The sequence below is a fragment of the Coloeus monedula genome (genome assembly GCF_965178545.1).
Source record: "Coloeus monedula genome assembly, chromosome: 4".
Lineage (NCBI taxonomy): Eukaryota > Metazoa > Chordata > Aves > Passeriformes > Corvidae > Coloeus > Coloeus monedula.
The window spans coordinates 31196671-31219970 of record NC_138784.1 but is presented as its reverse complement, the minus strand read 5'-3'; the positions used below and the strand labels follow the sequence as shown (position 1 = coordinate 31219970).

Genomic DNA, 23300 nt, shown 5'->3' with positions numbered 1-23300 from the left:
CTGTCTCAGGGATCACCAGTGAGACAGAAGGCATTTCTGGATGAAAAAGGGGATGAAATTCAATGTGCACTGGGAAAGCTAAAATGCTCTGAGCATGTGGCATGAAGCCAGGCCCAAATATATGGACATTAGCATGGATGTCAAAGCTGAATTGTAGCTTAAGATGTTTGCTCCATGACTAAGATGAAGATAGGAATTTTTTTAAATGCTATGATCACCATTTATGAAGGAGAAAAATTATGCCAGACTCTTATTGCAGTGTGATGGTATAAAACTGAAATAACTATTGCCTTCAAGGCATATGGCTTATAGTAAAGATTAACAAAGCTATTCTTGAGTTTTTATCACAGTTAACTGATCCCCCATCTGTGGATCCTGCCGTCTGAGCCAGTTATGGCATGGAAAAGCCTTTCTGAGTTTGGTGTTGCTTTTAAATATCAGTGATGCCTTGCTATATCACATGCTCATCCTGCAAACTTCATAGAAGTGACTGTCATAGAAAGGTCACCACTTCATGAAGGCAAATCAAATGCAATAGTTATCATGTAACATTGCACTTCTAGTACCTTAAATTTTTTTCCAGCAAAAGAAAAATATAGAAGTAGCAAATCCTCACATGTGTTTTTTAAACCTTATGAATGGATCATCATAGAAGATGTAGGGCCACTGAAAAAAGGATAAGATGGGGATAAAAGATAAGTATGGCTCAAGAATGATTGTATCTTTTCCCTTAGTTTTCCAGAAAAAAGAAGATACTGAGTGTGGGTTCAAAGACAGAATGATCAGTCTGAATGGAGGTGTCAGAGTAGAAGATGCCATTCTTGTGACAGAAGCAAGATTCACATAGATCAAAGGGCTCAAGACAGCAGGAACATAGTCATTCCCATCGTAGCACTGGGGAGAACTGACACATGACACTGTAGGCTTAGTAGGAAAGATTTTAAATAAAACTGCTGTCAGGAGATGTGCTGTATGACTGGAGAGCAGCAAATAGAAAACCAGTATTTTAAATTGAAGAAACCCCCAAACCCTAGGCAAATGGAGGCTTGCTGATTTAATCCTAGCTCTATGTAAGACTTTATAATGTATTTTGAATGACTCCTGAAAGACTTGGAGGTAAGTGGAAAGTGAGATAATTGTCAAATTCTTTTTAATGAATGCAGATATCTTCTATTTCCTAAGATGAGTGATTTCCTCAACAACAAAAAAGCAATAGATCACATGTACCTGGAAGTCATTCAGTAAACTACTTAACATGGTGATTATGAGGGCGCCAGGGGGGATGCTCTCTAAGGGGAGCTGACTGGGCAATGCTGATGTTCATACAGATATTCTTTAATATCACCACTGACTTGAACACAAAAATAAGGCTTATGCTAATAACACTTGCTGATGACAGAAAGCTCAGAGGCATTACCAGTCCAGAGAAGGTTTTATAATGTCATGCGGAAAAATGAAATTAATTTAGGAATAGGAATTGGATTAATTCAGGTGTACCTTATATAGTCTGTGACTCATAAACAAGATAAAAGATAAGGAAAGACATGGGGCCACTAATAGGAAGGTTATGGTGAAGAATAAAGATAATCTAAATATGGGCAGAAAATTAAGTGAATGCTTTGTCTCAGTTTTTCAATAAACAAGGAAGAGTAACAGAAATTTCTGCTTTAGGAGTTTTTCAGTTGGACATGACAAGTCAGAAAAGTAGGTATATTAGTCACAGTAGGTATAAAGTCTCAGTTTTTCAATAAACAAGGAAGAGTAACAGAAATTTCTGCTTTAGGAGTTTTTCAGTTGGACATGACAAGTCAGAAAAGTAGGTATATTAGTCACAGGATGGCTAATGTATTTAGCCACCAATGCATTTGAGCCTTGGAAAAGGCTAATGGGATCCTAGGAAGTCTCAGACCAAAAGAACTTTGCATAGGAACTGTGAAAACATAGAAACATCAGAGGAAAAAGTAACATTTGGTGAAGGAAATAGCTCTGCTCTGTCTTCTGTTCTTTGTAGCCCCAGAAATACAAAGGCTCTGTCCTTCCAGCCCTGTGGGGTATTTTTGCTTGCTTGTGTCTGTGTAGCTGTGATGTGACTATCCAGTTGGCAGTCTGCAGCTGCCCTGGCTGCTCACCTCCTGTGACAAGCCACTGATTGCAATCACCAGATCTCTGCCTTCCCTGCTGTAACCCAAAATAATTTCAACACAGCCCTCCTTTTCAATTATCTCAAGCTCATTTCTATCCCTGGCACTTGGTGGTATTCCTTTTATGTGTCAAACATATTTTTATGTCTAGCCTGTTTATAGTCTTAGCTACCCTTTATTTATGTGCTTTCGCAGTCCTCTTTGAGATCCTTCTTTGTGAAATTTCTTCTGCCATAATTATCAGTGGTGAGTGCCTCAGTTTGGCATTTGGCAGACTTCAGCACTTTCATGTATGCCTAAGAATTAATGTCTGTCCTGTCTCTGACAAGCCCACTGCTGGGGCATGTTGTACGTGTATGGCAACATGTTCATGTACATGTTGTGCATGTATCGTATGTTGCATTTTCTCTTAAGGACCTTCAGGAACAACATCCTACATAAAGAGGTTGAAACTTCTGCAAAGAAATAGGGAAGAGGGCTGTAGGCCAGGTGTCTATGAAAAATTCTACTTCCCTTATTCTTATCATGGGTCTTACCATACTTTTCTGCTCAGCAGAGTAACACTGTGAGTGCAAGCACATGTGTTCCTCATTTCAAAATGCCACAGTGTTTAGCAGTGACTCTTAGTGCATGAGCTGCTCGGCCAGCTGGAGGCCAGATCTTGCCTTTCATTTGAGGGCTCTAGTTAGCAGCAAGAGTGTGACAAAATTTGGTGGTATATAAGGACCTCCAAATTTTTTCATCATTGCTCTGTTACCCTGCTTAAACATCAAATACAATGAAAGTTGAGTTAATGTTGGTTCACATACATTTTGCTGAACTTCTGCTGTCTTCCCAATAATCTGCTATCATCCTTATGTGCCTTAAATACTTTTTTTTAAAAATACATTAAATGTCATTTTAAGCCCTGAAGTAATGTCTGTCCTCTATTAACACAGCTATTGCTTTTCTTCAGGTGAAATTAGGAAATTTTGAGCATGAAGTCAAACCAACATCATCACACATATATTTATATGTTCTTATTTTGCTACCTATTGTGGTGGGTGTCATTATAGGTAAGTACAATGACATATTTTCAGCTTTTGATTTGCTGAAGTGTATGATCATGACACAAGCACTATACATACTCACTACTCTGGAGCTGTCACAGTCTGGTGATTTTACCCCGTTCCCAATAAGAGTGGACAAAGTAAAGTCTGTTCTGGTGGTGAAGTCTCAATTGTCAGACTGCAGCATGTTACAAGCATGTTACAAGACAGTATTTCTGTCTGTTCTCCTGGGATTACTCACTATCATTCCATGAAGCAAGCCACAGGACTGACATCCTTGTGTCACAACTTGGTCCCTTCCGGCTGTCAGAGCTCAGCTACCCTCCTGTCCCTGGGGCAGATGTTCCCTAACAAACTGCTTATCCTCAGGCAGTGTTCGTGGTGTTTCTGCTCAATCTCATTTGGATCATTCATGTCTTTGTGGATCACGTATTTGTGGATCATTACTAAACTGAGGGAGGTAAATAGCTACCCCCTTCTCTTCTTGGTGCTCCCTTTTTTCTGAGTGTTTTTACCTGGTTATATATTTGATAAATTTCCATTTATTTTAATATGCATAGGGGTTTGTTCATTTGGTTGGTTCCTTTTATTTTGGAATTCATTTTAAAAAGGGACCATATCTCATGCCTTTATTCTCTCTAAATAAGCTTTAGAAAAGTTAACAATTTGTAGGTGGATTTTTTGTTCAAAACAGCTATTTTTTCTGTTTAATCAGTGCTACCTTAAGTAGGTTGCTATTAGTAGAAGTGGTTGTTAGAGTCTGTGTCTCACTATGTAGGCTGTATATAGCAGGGTGTGCTACACTTTCAAATAAAGTTGGATTGACAATTCAAGACCTTGTTATAAGAAATTATTTTTATTAAAGATTGGGGTATAGATCCAGATAACCAGGGCTCATGGGTATTGGCACACTGACAACAGTAAAACACTAAGTGTGCAAATGTACATTAATCTTTGTTTCTTGATAATAAAATATGTCTTGTATGGGAGTTTTCTGTTCTGTGCTTTCTGTACTCAGAGTCTCTTTTTCTTCCTTTTTAGCGGCATTCATAGTTACTAGATACAAATCCAAAGAGTTAACTCGTAAGCAGAGTCAGCAACTTGAACTGCTGGAATATGAGATTCGCAAGGAAATACGTGAGGGTAGGTCTACAGCGTATTTTCTGAACTGAAACTGTCAAGAAGCTCACATTATATAAATGTTTTCATTTTGTAGCTGTTAGAATATTTCTGTGTTGTATCAGAGTTCCTGTTTAATACTGTATGTGCTGCAGTAGCAGATAGCACTGAGCTAATAGGATTGCATGTAGTATTTCCTTCATCAAAAAAGTAGATTGCTAAAGAGCTTCAGCTATAAAAACAGCCCCTCTTCACTGAAAACTGTTTTTTAACTGGGGGCCAAGTTATAATTGTGAAGCTGATTTTGTGTCAACTGAACTAACTGTCTGGGGGGGGATGGGGGTGATTTTTCAGGATTTGCTGAACTACAGATGGATGAATTAGATGTGGTGGATAGTTTTGGAACGGTTCCCTTCCTTGACTACAAACACTTTGCTCTTAGAACTTTCTTTCCAGAGGTAAATATTTAAAAGTCTTTCAGTTGTCAGTGCTGACTAACATTAAAAAAAGTGAGGAAGGTCAGGATCAAATAACTAAAGAAAATGCTGCACAGTAATTGCACATTGTCTCACAAGAAACTTTCCTTAAATCAAGAGTTACCAAAGAATACTTAAAGGTGTATATCTCTATATTTAGCCAAGCCTTTATGCTGTAGATAAAGCAACGTTCTTGAATTTTCAAGGGTTGTGTGTGTATCCATTTATTTCTGTTCAGCCTCACTGAACTGCTTGTCTTTCAGGCCATCCTAACTAAGCTATAATTTATCCACTGCTTTTTTTGTTCCCATGCTTTCACTTCCAATGCTATAGCTAATTAGAGTAATAGTCAGGCTAGCTAACATGCTACCTAACATCATGACACTTCCTAATTAGACATGTGGGATGAAGAAATGGCTCTAAGTTGGTGCTTTCTACACCAAGGTGCTGACAGAAATGGTAAGATGTTGATTCGAAGGAGTGCCACTCAAATGCTTAGAAATGACATAAGTACTTAAGTGTTTTCCAGTTAGGGGCAGATATTTTCAGTGTTCATTGAAGCAGTTTGTGCCACTGCATCAGAGGACCAAAGAGGCCTTCTCTTGAATATTTTACTTCTCTTACTAATTTTTGTTGCATGTGTGGCACATTACGATGCTGGTAAGTGCCTTTCCCACAGCTTTCAATATTATATCATGATGTTAACCAGTGCTTATGAGTATTTATCCAATTGGCAGAAGCTGTGGTCTCAAATGGCGATATTTTCCTGTATGACTGACACCAGTAAGTAGAAACTTGGTTAGTTTAGGGCCTAACTGGTATGTATGTGAATTACCTACTAGGCTCATCAGTGCTGCTGCCAAGCCTTGCACTCTTCTCTGCACACTGCTTTACTTTATTACTGTTTGTGCCCTAGTAAAAGCTCATTGTCATAAAGTTAAATACATGTGATAGTCCAGAATGGGGCCTTTGGGTTTTTTACACCATCAAATACCAGATAGTAAGGCACAATAATATTTAGCCATTACATACACAAAATCCTTGTATCCTTTGAGTCCAGTTCTCACACAAAGGACACTGGGAATATCTCTGCTGGTACTAATGTAATGCCCCTAGCCTAATTTTGAGGGGGTCACCAGGTGGTTTGAAGAAACTGGAAAGGAAATTTTACTTCCTACATCTTTTTTCTTTCTGTTTGTTTTGTTGCCAGGCATATTACCATTAAAATAGCATTTTTATTCTTAAGAATATACCTTTTCCTATACTTTCTGTTGTCAAAACAGTAATAATCTGTAAAAGCTGACTCAGTGGAAATGCTGTGCTTTATGCAAATAAAAAGTTAAGAAAAAAAAGCATAAGGATTGCCACTCTGCTGCGTTCTGTAAAGTAAAAATGGAGAGGGCTCCTGTTTTGCCTTAGTGAGTCTCATGCCACTGCACATCCCAGAAATTATTTCAGTTGAGTTTTGTCTCAGTTTGAAATACTTATCCCAGGAAGGTACACTTGCTACTGTTAGCTCTCTACAAACAGATGGTGTCAGGCAAGTTACTTAATGTGTTGTGTACCAATTTTTTCTGCTAAGTACTTATTGTTTACATTGCAGGAGTGTCCAGCCATGCCTTGTGCTGTATGAATGTGGCAGAAAAGCAGTGCTCCACTAAACAAATATTATAGATGAACAGAAAAGCCAGTGGGGTATATCTGGCAACTGAGTGTCAGAAGGGTTGGCAGAAGGGTCAAAGTGGCAAACCACCACTTCCTTCACTAACCGCATGTGCTTGAATGATGCTTGAATGATGTCCAGATTGTACTCTTTGTGCCCTCCAGTGTGATTGATTGATGGGCTTTGCCTCATCTAATCTAAGCTCTTTAAACATGGAAATTGAAGCTGTTCACTGAGCATCTTCTGTTGTCAGTGCAGAGATGGGCAGTGCAAGAAGGCAATTCGTGGCGTTTGTTTGAGGCGCCTCCCTTAGGATGGGACAAGTTGCTTAAGGAGGGACTCCAATAGCTAAAATTGAGAGTGATGGACTCCATCTTTATTTTGAGAGTCTTGCTTCCCACTGCTTCAATTTTCTATCTTTAATCTGGCTTAATAGCTTTTAATGCTTATAGGTGTTAACTGCGTGTTATATCTATTCTTAAAATGTTCTTGATGTTCAGCCTGATTTTTGCTTTGCATCTTAAATTTGTCTTATTATTTCTGTTTTCCCCTCAATTTCACACATTGTTTGGTTTAATGCTACCATGCTTCTTCCCTGTTCACAAACATTTTTAACCTTTAACACAGTTCTGGTTCTTCCACTCTGTGCGCATGTGTGTGTGTCTTTTATTGGTAGTTGGTGTTAGGGTTGCTGAAGAAGATCTGGAAAAATGGGAATAGCCATTGGAGGAAGAGCAAGAAGGGTTTGGTAGGGTAGAAGAGAACAGGAGAAATAAGGAAAGGGAGGGATGAAAAGTCAGGTATGTAGATGAAAAATTAGATGTGAGACGCCAGTGTGTGCTCACAGCCTAAAGTCAGTCATACCCTGGGCTGCATCAAAGAGAAGCGTGGCCAGCAGGCTGAAGGAGGTGATTCTTTCTCTCTGCCCCTGTGAGACCCCACCTGGAGCACTGCATCCAGCTCTGAGGTTCCCAGGACAAGAAAGACATGGACCTGTTAGAGCAGGTCCAGAGGAGGGTGATGAAAATGCTCGGAAGGTTGGGACACCTCTCCTATGAAGAATGTCTGAGCCAGCTGAGATTGTTCAGCCTTTAGAAAGGAAGGCAGCCTTTCAATTAAAATGGGGCTTATAAAAAAGATGGAGACAGACTTTTTACCAGGGCCTGTAGTGACAGGACAAGGGTTAATGGTTTTAAACTGAAAGAGGATAAATTTAAATTGGACATAAGGAAGAAATTTCTTGTGATGAGGGTGATGAGACACAGCAACAGGTTGTCCAGAGCAGTTGTAGGTGCCCCATCCCTGGAAATGTTCAATGCCAGATTGGACCAGTATTTAAGTAGCCTGGTCCAGTGGAAGATAACCCTACCCATGGTAGTGGGGTTGGAACTAGATGATCATTAAAGTCCTTTATAACCCAAACTATTCTGTGATTCTGTAAGGAAACTAGGGGCCGCCAGCATCACAGATAAAGCAGGTGACAGTAAATAGTGTAGTTTGTTGCTCAAGAGGCGTTGACAAGGTGTTTGAGAACTGAGGGCTTCCTTTTGTGTGAGAGCTTTTGCTAGGACTGGATGTGTGGTGGCACCTGTGCCTCTGTGGAGAGTGACAGCATGGGCCTCCTGGAGAGTTCATTAGTGAATATTTATAAAGGGCCTTGAAATGAATGGAAGCAGCTGAGCTGAAGTGTCGCTTGGTTAACAGCAGCCCTGTATACCAAAGGCTATCGCTGCCACCCAGGAAGGATGCAGCCTGCAGCACCCTTTGCACGCCATCACGTTTGCAGATGAGAGTGATACACAGCTCTTCCTGGGGGCATTGGTTGACTGCTGTGCTGGTACAGCTCAGCAGCACTGAGTAGCACACACAGGACATTGAAGTTGATACCAGGTCATTTTTAGAGTTCACTTTTTGGCAGCACCTTTTTGGCAGCACCTTTTTGGCAGCACCTTTGCAGAAGTTACTGTGTAGAGTTTTTATGTTGTATCTGCTCTAGAAACTGGCATTTCCATTGTTTTATTTCAAGTAGTATCAGGAACATGCTTGGCATGTTAAACATACATGTGTTAGAAACTTTTGGTGTACTTATGAATGATAAATATCCCCTTATATTTTAGTCAGGAGGCTTTGCATCCATCTTCAGTGAAGAAATGCCTCAGGTAAGCTGATGTAGTGTAATATGCTTTAATTAATTTTTTTTTCAAGAGTGATTGTATCCCTTCTCTCAGTGTGGTCCTAGAACACATCAGCTTGCATTTTCAGTATGCTCCCATTCCTCCAGGAGGAGAGTTACATGGATTTATATGTAAAAAGAGTTTGAAGTGTAAGATGCTCTTACCAATATGTATTATGACTTATTTAAATAAAACAGAATCTCATCTTGGGAAATGATGGGCAAACTTAACTATTGGCATTGCTTTGTGTATAGGGCAGAAAATGTATACTCTGCATGTGTATATTCTGTGTTGTACACAAACACAAATGCATTTTTGGTAAAATCCTGGGAGCCCTTAAATAAATGCAAAATTCCCACTGATTTGAATGAGGCCAGAATCTTATCCCATATGTTTCTTTCAATTTTTTCTAAGCATTAAGAATCCATCTCATAGCCAAACTACAGTTTGCTTATTTTTGTTTAACTATTCCAGAGCAGAGACCAAACGAGCAAGGATGAAAGCTTCAACATGTTGCATGCTTTAATTTGTAACAAGAACTTTCTTGTTACTCTCATTCACACCCTTGAAAAGCAGAAAAATTTCTCTGTGAAAGACAGGTATAGTATGATTATGCTTATCATCTTCAAGAAAAAGAATTAGCAGGAAAAAACAACATGGACTGTAGCACACAAATGTGTTTTCTCCTTTTTGCAAAACAAGCTTGCGGTACTCTGGAGCATTTTTCCTTCTCCATCTGCACACACTGAGGAAGAAAAAACATTGCCATTACAACAAGCAATTAAAGAGAAATTGGAATGTTTGTACGTATAAACAAAGAGGCAAAGGAGCAGGAAAGCTCAGTTCAAAACTGTAAACACTTCCTGCAGTTAGATCAACAGTTCTACAGTTTAGAAATGTTCTGTCACTGAAGCAGGTGTTGTTCTGCAGAATTAAATTTAGAGACACAAGTTCTGTGTTTAAAAAATAATCACAAGAGCAGATGGACTTGCATTTTTTATATTTTTTGTAGAGAACAGTGGACAGTTTATGTGCCTGAAGAGGGAGAACTTAAGATATGAAAGCACTAGTGTGTTTCATTTATTAAAGATGACTGGGAAGAGAAATTCCAAAATTATAGCATTCTTGGTTTTTTTTTTTTTCCCCCCCACAGGTGCTTGTTTGCATCCTTCTTGACTATTGCATTACAAACTAAGCTAGTTTATCTGACCCATATTTTGGAAGTGTTGACAAGGGACTTGATGGAGCAGTCAAGCAATGTGCAGCCTAAGCTCCTGCTCAGACGAACTGAATCTGTGGTAGAAAAATTGCTGACAAACTGGATGTCTGTCTGCCTTTCTGGATTTCTCCGGGTACGTGTACATCTTTTCACTACGTAAGATATGCAGAGGATTTCTTTAATTGATTTTTTCCACAGGAGCTGTTAGAGAGATCAGTTTAAAGCATTCGGTCTGGTATTTAATGTTATGAGTGTGCACTATTCCAGTTTAGGTGACTTAGCTGGTTGTCATCAACAGAATGCAGGAAAAGAGCACATCTCCAAGCAATGATTGTGTCATGTATTTGGCTAAGATTTGGGTAATTTTGTAATTCCAGCATATTCCTTCTCATGTCAGACATTTCAGCCCAGTGAGATGTATTGTGACCATACTAAAAGACTTTAACGCTTGTTAAAATGCAGCTGTACCCTTCTGTGCAAGTTGTTGGAAAGCTTCCAAGAAATGGAGATTTAAGGAATACCATCCTTTGGAAAACTAAACTCCTCTCCAAACTTTTCCACCTCCAAACAGTATTGCAGATTTCAAGAATTAAGTTACTTGAAATGAAAACAAAGCAAGCTTTTAGTTTCATTTTAATGTTTGTTTATTTTAGTAACTTGATAGCACTTTGTTCTTGGTTTCATTGCCAGGTTACTCTTCCTGTCTCTCTTATCAATGTGATGCTATCACACTGTTGGTATCACTCTCATCAGTGCTTGCATTAATACAGCAGCAGAATTGTTTGAGGCTCAGCAGCTCACACCGGTTTCCTGGAACTGAGGAGAGTGCCAAGGAACTGTCAGAGATATGTTCTCGATACACCAGGCGTTTTTACAGAGCTGTGCTAGTGAGATGCCTTAGCCAGGCTGCAGGAATGGTGTCACATGGAAATAGAGATACATCCTTCCTTTCTCAGGTGCATTCCTGAGGCCTGGGGTTTAGGCAGGAGAGGAGAGCCACAGTTTCATTTCCTCTTTTGCTTATACACCAGGGTAAGTCCCACCAGCTTGCTCCCAAGACATTTTTCAGAGACAAAAAGGGGAGACACCAATTCAATAGGAATCTATTAGCTTGTTTTCTCACAAGACTGAAAATGCAAGAAGTAGCTGAAGTATGCATGTGAACATGTGCATGTCTCACCCCCCACCCACTCTTTGGTGGAACTAGGAAGTGTCTGCCAGGTGGAGTAGGAGCAGCTTGTCTGTAGTGTGCTTGTGCACAGCAAGGGGCTGTGAGCTATCTTGCCACTCACTCCAGATGTCCCTTGCTATTTGCATGAGACTTTCACACTGAAAAGCAAGAGATGGAGGTTAAACAAATAACTTGATAAATCTGCTCGGAGGGATTTTCTTTTCTAATTGCAAGATAATGAGTTACTTAAAAGAAAATAACACCATTTGTTACACTTGATTTTTTTGTAGTTAGTCATGCTTATTTAATGATTACAAAAATAAACGTTTCTTGATTTGTTTCCTGTCTTAGGAGACAATTGGTGAACCTTTCTATTTGCTGGTGACAACCCTCAATCAGAGGATAAACAAAGGACCCGTTGATGCAATAACTTGCAAAGCCCTGTACACTCTTAATGAAGACTGGCTGCTGTGGCAAGTGTCTGAATTCAAAACAGTGGTATGTTTGCCAGCTTGTGTTCCCTCCAAGCACAGACAGCTGTAATGTTTTCTCTGTTTCTAAGAAGCTAAAACAAGGCTCTTAAGACACTAAGGTAGTAGTAAAGTATCCAGATAGTAAAATTATTATTGCTGACAAAGTTTCAAAACACACTAAGCGTTTAACTAGGTGGTGTTTCACTGATAAACATTTCACAAATAACACTTATCCCTCTCTTCACAGCATGCATTAATCACCAAAGAGTAGGTTTAATGAAGTCTCAGAGTATTAAAAAATCCTTCTTATTTTAAAGTATACTACAGAAATATAAATGTGCTTAAAATTTAAACTAAACTACACTTTACCAATGAATGAAAGAATGGAAGGCAGAGGTTTTATTTTTCTGTTGTGTTTATTTGTGGCTAATCTTTAGGCAATAGTTTGCTGTGGATTTCCATATTATTAGCACCAAATTGGCTTCAATTTAGCAAGGTTACAGCATGGTGGATTTCAGTTGCTTGGTTAAAAACAAGAAGTCTAGCTAAGCTTCTGAACTTTACCATAGATTTTTTGCCTTTCTGAAAGCAACTAAGAAGTGCTTCCTGTTTTCCAGTTACACCCAAACATCTTTGATAGCTGGATTTCTGATCGTCATTCTGACACTGAGATGAGAAGGGATAGCAGAATTATTGCACTTTGGAGCATGTAAAAATTGTGGCTTTTAGAGTAGGAGGTCTGAAAAAGGTTTTCAGAATAGCCAGAGCACTCTTCTGCTCCAGAATTTTCAAGTGATTTTAGGTCTGAGAACTTCAAAATGTATATTTCTAGTCATTTTTGTAGCTTCCTTGCTTCTTAGTTCCTGGCTTCCAGTTGGAGTTACTTGACATAATGAGGAGTATGAGAAGTGCTACTGAATAGTGGGCTTCACACCTTGGGAGCAGAAACTGCCCGGCAGCAATGGCCATGGCAGGGACAGGGCAAGTGCTGGTGGCTTTGGAGGAGGATTCAATCTTTTTCAGAGCCCATATGCTGAGTCTCTGGTAGGGCTGAAGTTTCCAGGTCTGCCCATCTTCTGTTTTGAAGCAAGAACTTGGACGTGCTGAGGCACCGTATACTGGAGTAGACTACATGACCCTGGAAAATTTGGCTGGTCAGCAGTCCATTGGACTTGTCTCACTGGGCCACATAGGAAACTCACTGAACTGGCAACGTTTCTGTAAATCATTTCTGAATTGTCATTTTCTACTGAAAACTTCAAAGTGATAAAGTAATAGTCAAATCTTCTTCTTACAAAGCTGTTGTTAGAGGCTGCATTTGAAGGTACTTCGAGCTAAGTTACCAGAGTGTGCATTTGGAAGGAAATTTGTGGCTAAAAATCAAATGCATAATCCAAGATCCTTGGTTTCCTTGTTTGCATGCTGCATTCTGGCATGTATTTGAGATCCAGAGTAAATTTAAATATATTGCTCTGTGTACCCATAGGATGCAAAACACAGTAGTGAGGCAGAGCAACAATTTTGAAGCAAGCTCAATATGCCTGTTACTAGTAGACTGCACAGAAACATCTGGTCCTGTGGAATTAGTTGACATTTCTAATTTATAGCACACATTCAAATTGAGAGCCTCTTGGGGGTCATAGCTGACTCTGAAACTGCTGAACAACCTTAAATACTTTTTCTAGAGCTACTTCTATGCATGCAGTCACTGATAGGGTCTTGTGGTCAGACTGCAGTGAAGAGGAGAAAAGGTAAGTGGTCTGAAGGACTTGCTGTCACTGGGGAACACTATCTGCAGATGGATGGGGAAGTGAGAGCCCACAGCCCTTCTTGAACCTTGTTTGCTGCCTGTGTACTTTGTATTCCTGCTTTTGAATAGCTAAAGATAAAGCTCTAGGGTTAATACAGGTCAGCTTCCCCTGTTACCGTGCAGCATTCCTTGGACTTAGCTGAGAAGTGCTGAATGTTCCCTTTAAAACCATCACAAAAGGAGAGAGGAATCCTGCAATAAAATTGCAGAGATGAAGTTCAAGGACTGTGGTTCTGGCTGGACTGGGAAACTGTTTTGTTTGGTGGTTTATCTGAGATTTACGCTGGAAGCTAAAACTGTGCTGTGAAAGAGACTTAGGTGGAGTGGTGAGGCTTTCTGTGCTGGGGAAGCAAGCCAGCTGTACACATTTTCCCTTCAAAAATAGCATTTAACAGGTGGCTAAAGAGAAAGTACTCTGTTTTCTTCTCTCACTAACACCACTTCACATGCACTGCATTGACACGCAGGACCTGTGAGCTTACAGGCAGGGAACCAAGTGTTTTCTCCTTACTATGGAAAAACATTTCTGTCTAAAGGATTGCAGGTTTGGTTTTCGAAATGGAATAAATTCTGATCTGAGTTTTCAAATGCATTTGCACAGTTGCTCACTGTGGGAACAGTCTGAGTCTTGCAGTATTTTGTTGGTATTTTGTTTTGCCCCTTTCCCCAGCCCTACAGTAGCAGTACATTAAAATCTACCTATCCAGAGCAAAGCATAAAAATACAGCCAAAAAGAGAGTGATATAGAGATGGTGAAGCAAATCTGCAGACACTTGGTGTCCAGATTTTTTTAAGCTGTGTAGGCACTTGAAGATGCAGGGATACATCTGGTAGGGAGTTCAATTCTCAAATCAGTATCAGGGCACAAACAAGGGTGTAGGTGCTTCGCATGAGAATATATCCTTTCAGGATTGGGAGTTCAGTTCCATGCAGGAGACAGACAGGCTCCTAAAAATCAGGGTAAGTTCCACAGGTCAGGAGAGGTTTTTTTAAAATTCAGGCCATTTGTAACCAGAAAAAAAGAGAACCAAGAAACATATTGTGTTTGCATTGCATTAGAGCTGTTCCCTAGCAGGGCCCCATGCCTTTTTTGAAAAGGCCACAGACCTTAGATCACCCAATGCCCTACTGTTAACCCTGTCTGCTAGAAAGGGTGGGGTATTGAACAGAGATGGGCTGCTGAAGTACATACTCAAGTGGAGGAATTGAAGGAAGGAAAGCTGCTTCTAAAAGCATTGGTCAAGTATGGGCTGAGAAGCTGTGCTCTTTCATGCTGTGCTTATATTTGAGTACCGAGAAATAAAGCTGCCTTGAAAGAGACTTGGATGTGTCATGGAGCTTTTCCTCAGGCTGAGGAAGCAAGCCTGCTTTCTCACAGGCAGACAAGCAGCTGCACCCCTCGGCAGATAATTTGCTCAATGACTGATGAAGAAGTGTACTCCACAGCTGAGTGTTAGCATTTCACTGAAGAGTTTCATTTGGAATAGAAAATGCCAGCCTGGAAAGGGAGACATTCTCAGTGGTATATCTCCTGTGGGAAACCAGGGGAAACTTCTTGTGGTGGACTTGGTGCTCCAGCATTCCTTTGAATAATCACTGCTTATCTTAAAAAAGGTATTTGGGCTGTTGAATTCCTTGCTGCAATGTGTTTGCATTTTTAGATGCAAAGAAATTATCCAATTCACCTGTTCAGCCAACTGCCTTTTAATAAAAGTGAAGCAAAGCCACATAGTGGAAGGTTGTTTAAAGTGTTGAACTGCTTTATGAGTTAAAAGAAGGGTGTTAAAAAAAGTAGGAGGGCTGTAAGGGAGTAAAGCAGAGACAAGGAAACCAGTTTCTAATAAGACATCATGGTTGTGGTATTATTAGTCACACTTTGTGAGAGATAAGGAAGCTGTTAATAGCATGTGACACATGGGGATTTTTGTCAGCAGAAAAGAACACAGCAACCCTCACTAGGAAGTGAGCAGTGCAGATGTTGGCTACAGGAGAGTCCTCTGGATTTAGAGACAGATTACCATACACTGCAGCATCAACAGCACAACCCTTCCTTTGTGTAGTGCCCATCTCACCTAAATTTAACTCCTGCAGCATTTTCTGTGCCAATTGGCTAACTCTTCTATAACCTCTTCACAGCTAACTGTCCTGGCTCCTTCAGAAGGATCATGCAATCAGTCTGATTTTTCCTGTTCATTGTATTTCATAGTCTGGGAGACAGGAGTAGTTTTAAGGCAGTTTTGTTATGTGGTACATCATGGTACTGACTCTTTATAGAAATTGTCTTTCACCAATCAAAAGGGGTTTTTCGTTTTTTTCCCATCTGACTGATAAATGGAAATATGATTTGTTCAGATTCATAGCTGAGTAGATAACAGGGTAATAAGAGTCCTTGAATAGCCCAGATTATTGTGCTTTATTTCTAAGAAAATATGATATTATCTCATTTCTTTATTAAACCACATCTATTATCTGCTATGGTTATTAATAGCTCTGCTAAATAATTCATTGTGTGAAATTAATTTTCAAGAAAACTACAAATCTGAAAAGCCATCTGCAAACACTCTCTTCAAATGTCATTATTTCTGTCACTGCATGTGTGAAGATACATTTTTTAAGTTTATTCCTGTCTTGTAGCTAGGTTCCAAGCTAGTTCCTATGCAAGTAGTTGCAGGTGCCACCTTCTTAAGTAGCCTTTAATAATTCTTGCAACCCATGTTAAAACTCTTCTGAAGAATACTGTGACTTTGTCTTGCTATCACTAGTTTCTAGTGCATTAAGTCTTGTCTCTAGATATTACTAGCTTGAACCAAGTCCTATAATTTTCTCCTGAACCTTTCTCTAAGTTAATAGTATTTTTGTTTCCTTTGCAAAGTGAGGGAGTTTAGAAAAGGTTTGATGATATTTTCTTGTGACTTTCATGTATCCTCCTGTGATTTCTCTTATATAGTTTCTGACCTCCAGCGCTGATCATAAAAGGGCTTTCATAATTTTACAATAACTTCTGTTTCTTTTTCTAGTTCTACATTTTGTGTCTAAATGCAGTGATTGTGACTGTCAGCTTCTGATTAATGGTTTCTAAAGCCAGGGATTGTCCTGTCAGACAGGTTGAATCTGATTTATGAAAACTTCAGCTGCAGAGGGACAACTTAACAATAATTGGTTTTCCTAGCTCCCCATCAATTGCTTCATCACTTAAGATTAACTCCTGCAGGAAATTGTATCAGCAAAATCATCTGGCTCTCATGGTTAGAGACTTCTATGTGTTTAAATATTTTTAAATATTCCTTCCCAGCTGACCACTTCTTTGAGTTATAAAGTGTTCCTATTATCCTCACATTGTGGATACTTTCACTTGAGGAGTCCGTACATGACTTGTATTCCACCTACATGAAGACGGACTACTCTCTTTTTGCAGTCCTGTCAGCCTACAGCAAGTGGAGTGGGGATGGGAGGACTCTCATGTGCTGATGACTGAAGAGGCTGCATATTCTTGTGCAACTTGTGTGAGAGTAGATGCTGAAAAGGAGAGGAAAAAGTGAAATAGACAGTTCCTCTTGATAGTCTGAAAGGAGTAGAAAATGAAGCAGGAGCAGGAACATGAATATTGCAGTGTAGGAATAATGTTAGAAGGAAAGGATCATCTAAAGGAAGGAATGCTTCCAAGGACAAAGAGCTAAATCAACATCAGTTAAAGTGCAAGAAAGCTGCTTCAGAAAGATCAGTTTGGAGACTGGAAGGGGCAAAGACTGATTAAAATGAGTTTTCCAAGGACAAATACAGTTAGTCCCTGTCCACATTTTAATCCTACAAGACCGTCACCTCAGGGCAGTCATAGTCAAGGACAGGACTGCTGTCTGTTCAGTTGGTCTGTGGGCCTAACCAAGCATGACTCCCTCGTTGCTGTGCCAATATATTTTTCACTAATTTTCTGCATGAAATCCCAACCTGAGGCATGGTGTCCAGTCTGCTTCTCCTTCTGCAGTTCCCACATATCCTTGTCTCCCATTCCGTCTGTCCTTTCCATGGACTCATTTTCCTCACAATTAAACATCTCGATGTCCTGATCAAGTTATTCCTTGTTACTTTAGTTACATCCTAGTCTTTCTTAAATCCTGATCTTCATAGTTTTGCAGCCCTGGTTTTAATACTCCCTTTGCTTCTGTAGAAACACTAAAGTTATTTTATGTTGCATTGGACTACTTTTTTTCACCAGCAGCATGTTGTAATTTCTGCTCTTGCTGGGTAATAAGCAGAAAATACCATTCTACAACTATTAATAACTACCCATTTTTCTAACAAGAGAGAAAAGCTGTCCCTGCAACACCCTGGACAGAAGTTATTTCCTTCACATGACAGCAGAGAAAAAAATGGTTTACTTCCTTCCTGTTTTAATGATCAGTCCTTCACAGAGTCACACCTGCAGTCCTCTCATTTCAGTCAGAAGATAAATATTATACCAGAATCGTTCAACAGCCAGAATGGTTTGAGTACATTTATTTTCCTATGCCACTTGCAGTCAAGTGCTGGCACCTAAAACACTTACTTTAATTCTGTTCCAAGACATCTCCAGCAGAACATCTGTATGCATGTAGCTGGACAGTGATTTCACTGCACAGAGCAGGCTGTGGCACTGGAAATTTTTGCTGTTATTGCTCAGCACTAGCAATTCTGTGCTCATCCCTTATTCCCTGCCTTCTAGCAATTAATCTGCCTGACCTGATCAGAAATAATGACCTGACAAAAAAACCCATTCCCTGGAGATGGTGGCTCAGTGTCATTGGCACCTCCCTCCAGCCTGTACTCAGCTCGTGTGCAGCCTAGCAGGGGAGTTGTGTCCCAGCCAAGAGTAGCTGTGAGCTAAAGGGCAGGGGTGCTGTAACCAGACATGGGTGTTTGACCTGGAATAATACCTAACAGAACACAGTGCAGATCTGTACCACTTTGGATTCTGTTTGCTGCAAGATGCTCTCTCTTCTCACTGCTTCTGTAGCAGTCCTGTCTGTGCTGCCTCCAGTGACACGGCTGTACCCAGACAGACGCTGGCATCTCCAGGGGAGGTGTACTTTCTGTGTGATGTAAGGCACTCAGCATAATCTGCTGGTGTAAATAGGCATTTTAACACTGCTTTCTATCCACTCAGAATCAATCATGCTTACCGTGACTACTTACTCAGCAACCTTATCAGATCTTTTGTTGCTTACAGTTTTGCTGTTGAGGCATTCATTTTACATAAAAGATCTGCTTTTCTTTGGAACATGTATTGTAATTCTTCCTCGTCTCTTGTTTTTTTTTAATTCACTGAAATACATTTGCACAAAAGCAGAAGATAAAATACACTTTTGGAAATACATAGCTATAGATATAGCTTTGATTTTTTGAACAGGAAGAATTCTAAATGCTTCTTTGTGTAATTCCTTCAAATAATCTTTATTTAAAATAACTTTAATAATAAATAAGCTAAAAATCTCTTGGGTGCTGAAAATCTGTCAGGAGTTTGTAGGTTTCCTATGCCAGGTGTTCCCTGTAAGTCAGACTAACATGTGTTTCTTTCCCTAGACAGTGAACATTATCTTTGAAAAAATCCCAGAGAATGAGAGTGGAGATGCCTGCCAAACTATTCAAGTTAATGTTCTGGACTGCGACACCATAGGCCAAGCCAAGGAGAAGAGCCTTCAGGCTTTCTTTAATAAGAATGGCTTTCTCTATGGTCTTCAGCTGGATGAAATTGGTCTTGGTAAGAGGATATCGCTGTGTTGTGTTTTCGTGGAGTTTACTGGACTGTTGTGGAGTTTTCTTGTTAGGAATGCCTACCTTTGGCTTTGATTCTTTTTAGAGTTCATACAGAACATATCTTTTGTGAGGAATTTCAAGGCAAAAACTAGACCATTTATGTTACCAGTTAGAACACTGAGCTATATCTGCTTCACTTCTGCAAGGACTTTAGCATTGCAGTTAACAAACAGATGTTATTTATTATACATGTATAATTCCTATATTCCTTTTCTGGGGTAAGTAAGGTGGTTGGCCCATCCACCTTAGTACAGCCAGTTGTTACATTTTGTTAGTGGATAAGATGATATATCATGATTATCAAGTATTTTAGTCCTTATCTACTATTCCTCCTACCTCCCTTCCTTCCTTCCTTCCTACAGGCCTACGTTGCCCTTGATCAGAAGAGCCTTCAAACAAGCTTATTTATAGTCAGATTAGGTTTATATAATAGTTTGCCTGTGACTCACAAAGTTACCTACAATATCTACAGATGTAAATAAGGCTGTTCCAGCAGATGAGTCAAACCACCTTTCCTTGTTGGGTTTTCAAGAGCCCAAGGTCAGATAAAAGTCTGTAGCTGCCAGCACCCTACCACTTCCCACGTACTCCAGTAGGAAACCTAACTAACTCTATATTGTTGGCACTTGTCACCTGCTGGCCTTGCTCCCTAAGATGTCGATCCTTCCTCACCTTCTCAGACTCTGTGTTGGCAAGTGTTCACAATTTGCTTTCATATCTGGTGTGTGTATACCTTACAAGTGCCTGACCACCCTTCACAAGTACTATGGCAGTCTTGCGCAGCTCATTTTAGTGATCTCTTTGAAGTGGCTTATGGAACCTTTCTTCTAGTCCCACTGTAACCTTAACAGCAGGGTACACTTGTGCAGCAGTATAGTGATTAGGTGAAAGCACCTCCAAAAACTTTGCCTTGACCAACACAAAGTGAAGCACCAAAACCTGCTGAAGGGGAAGCCGCCCAGGCAATCACCACAGAAAAGGAATCAGAAGTATGGGAGTGCAAAACCACTTTCATGTGACCTAGCACAAGGATAGAGAAAAACAGCTCAGTTGGGAGTCCCTCATCCAAAAATAGTTAGGTGTTGTTTTTCTTTACAAGTGTCTGTATGGTGAGAATGCCATTGGGATATAACTGTTTTCTGTTGCTGTCATACTGCAGAACTTGTGTCTGAGGAGCAGCAAAGAGAACTGTTAGATATTGATGGTTCATCAGAGGTGATGGAGGATGGGATAAGGAAGCTAAATACCATCGGCCATTATGAGGTAAGCACAGAAGCCAGACCAATGAGTTGAGAAGCTGTTTCTCCACAGCTCTCAAATGTGATCTGCACAGCAGAATCTCGATTGATCTTGAAGACATAGCTGAGTGTCATCAACAGAAAGAAAGAATTGTGTGGCACACAACGTTCTTGCCAATGAGTCATGTTTTCTGTTATTGTTCAGAGGTTTCCTTGTTGTTGGGTTGCTTGGTTCAAACATACCATGTAAACTGTTACTTCTGTTGAGCATTTCATTTAAAACAGAATCTGATTTCCAGCTATGAACATTACCTTGGGACTTTTTGAGTCTCTGCTGTTGAGATTTTGTTGTACCATGAGCAACTGCTTACCTCATCCCACCTCATATTTTGATTATCTGAACAGGCAGTATTGATACTTCTGAAATCTCATTGCAAGTCAGAATAAAAAGGATTGATGGCTTTTCTCTCTCTTTTCTCGATACCTCCTGTGTCAGTCTCTTCCCCTTTTTCTCTCTCTGTTTCTGCTTCCATCTGCTGTTGGCACTTGTACCATAAGTCTTCCCCTCTGCTTCCAGTTGTACCCTTAAAGCAGTTGTTTGTAATGCTGCAATATCTGTCCATCCTTGCAACGTCACACAAAAACTGCAACTGGTGGCAGAGCCCTTCTGGGTGTAGCACGCTGTGAAAGTGTAGCAAGCAGCATTAATTCTCTAAGGAGTTTTCAGTGACACCAGTCCAAATAGAGAGTGAGATGTTGGAGGAGAGGCTGCAGCAGGTGATTGGCCTCAGGTGATATGGAAGTTCACATGTGATGCTTACAAATAAATTTTGGAAATGGAGGTTATCGTGCTGAGTGCTTTTAGAGATCTTTCCTCATGCCTCATTGAATTTGAAAGTCTGGCTCTTAACATGTTCATAAGTTTTTATTTATTTAGAAGTTTCGCTGCTGTAGGTCTGTGCTGTGCAGTGCAGTATGGTGCCGAGGAACCTGAGCCAGCACGGAACATGTTGTTGTCTGCATGAGCAAATACAGTGCCATCCATAGAGAAACAAGGACTCCTGGCAGGACTTTGTAGCCTGGGCAGAGGACAAGGCTGCTTAGATATGAAGCTTATTTGGAGTCACTTTACAGATTTCTGTAGGCATTTGTTGCTCTCCTTACCTCACGGGGGTCAGCAGTGAACCCAGATGTTCTGAGTCACCATCCAGTGGCTTTTCCTGTGCCCGTCTTGAATCTTATCTGTAGATGAACATGTGATCTCCTCCACTCCACTTGTAGAGATTTTGTACAAATTAGGACATTGTAGTGTTGCAGTTTGAGCCTGTGCAGCAAAGGTCAGTGTATCAGAATCAGATTAGGTGTTTGAACTTCTGTCTAATGTGGCAGTACCTGCCCTCTTTACCACAGGCAGCTATTGCAGGTGCTCCCTGCTTTTACCCAGCAGCCTTTTGCTCATCTGGACCGTGGCTCATGGGTATCAGACCTCATGGCAAATATAAGTCTGCTCCACTGGTCTCTGTCATCCCTGGGTATCTTTGTCCCAGCCCTTGTTTTGTCTGAGGTTTCTGCAGGCAATGATTTCTTGCAGATGCAAGTTAGGTAGGAGGCTCAGTTGTTTTTGCAAAGCTGTAACTACACTAATTATAGCTTAGCAGCTGCCTTATGGAGATTGTACTGCATGTCTCTTAGATATTTTTGTTCACATTTTCTGGCACTGACAAAATAATGTACATTTTAGGCAAAAGCTCAGTGGCATTTTAGGCAGTAGTTTAGTGGCAAGTATTAGCCATTAGCATATCTTGTTTTTTTTCTTGTATGCATATTGATACAAAAAGGATTGTAAAAGTGTCTAGGTGGCAAGAAGAAGGAACATTGCATACACACTGTGAGGGCAGTAACATTGCCTGACAAATTCCGACTTACATTTCAACAATGCCTGTAATTTTTCTTTTTGTTTGCCAGCCTTACGTGCTAGAAAGTAACCAGATGTTTGAAATTGGGAAGTACCATCAAATCTTTTTAAAAAGACACTGGAGCATTAGGGTTGTGTTATGAAGGTCCCAGAGTCACCAATCAATCTTGAAAAAGCAGACTTAGTTTCTACACAGGTTTTTAAAATATGCAAGAATGGTACATTTACATTTTTGTGTAGTGTTTGTGAAGAGAAAAAAATCCACTGTGTTAGACTCTCATGTGCCTCTGGCCTGTGTGCTACTTTTGCTCTAATTTTTTGGCTCCTAGGAGAGTTACTGTTATGTTTATTTATGAGGTCTGTACTATCACTTCCATGAGAATAACCACAAGCCATGACAAGAAAGTTGCTAATTATCTTGACATCCTGTTCCCCACACAAGAAGAGAGCTAGACAGTCACTTTCAGATCTGCTGTCCGGTCACAGATCTCCAGTTTCTCAACTGATACCAGTATCACACATTCCAGGAGCAAGCAGAGCCCCGTAGAGCAGGTCTGAATGTGTGATCCCGGGAACTCAATGACAGGAACTGGATTACAGTGAGGACAGGAGGCCTGGGGAACAGGAGCCATAGAGCCACACTACCACACCTTCTGTTTTCCAAAGTAGCCATATTCCATGTTGTGTGGATTGGAAGAGATCTCTCTTTGTTTGTCCCCCTCAGTAATGCAGCTGACAAAGCAAAGATACGTTGAGGTGTCCATGGGAGCAGCGCACCACAAAAAGCGATTCAGACAGCAAGATGCAAAAAGAAGGGGGTTTTTGTAATGTTGGTGTTTTTTTTTAATTGGATCACATTGAAAGAAACAGCAAGTATGGCTGCTGCAGTCATGCCAAAGATGGAAACCATGGTCTACTCACTGCTAAAAGCATAATTTGTCCCAAAAATAAAACCTAGAGTGTGGGCTTTGGTCATGGCTGCACTGCAGCACTGCCTCTGATTCCCAGAAGGAAGCACTGTTCTCCCTCTGAGCTCTGCCCATCTCCCTTGGGACAGAAGCC

At 40.3% G+C, this 23300-nt stretch overlaps 1 protein-coding gene across 1 annotated transcript in view; it reads left to right on the top strand.

Annotated features, from left to right (window-relative positions):
• The window catches only part of PLXNC1 (plexin C1), a gene marked incomplete at its 5' end in the record, with an annotated part of 68951 nt that overhangs the window by 35646 nt on the left and 10005 nt on the right, over positions 1-23300 (top strand). The window contains 10 exons of the mRNA XM_082280074.1: positions 2012-2086; positions 3097-3196; positions 4232-4333; positions 4664-4767; positions 8566-8607; positions 9097-9221; positions 9776-9974; positions 11364-11510; positions 18852-19029; positions 20245-20348. Of these exons, the coding sequence (XP_082136200.1) occupies positions 2012-2086; positions 3097-3196; positions 4232-4333; positions 4664-4767; positions 8566-8607; positions 9097-9221; positions 9776-9974; positions 11364-11510; positions 18852-19029; positions 20245-20348 (1176 nt within the window). The remainder of the gene's footprint in view (positions 1-2011; positions 2087-3096; positions 3197-4231; positions 4334-4663; positions 4768-8565; positions 8608-9096; positions 9222-9775; positions 9975-11363; positions 11511-18851; positions 19030-20244; positions 20349-23300) is intronic.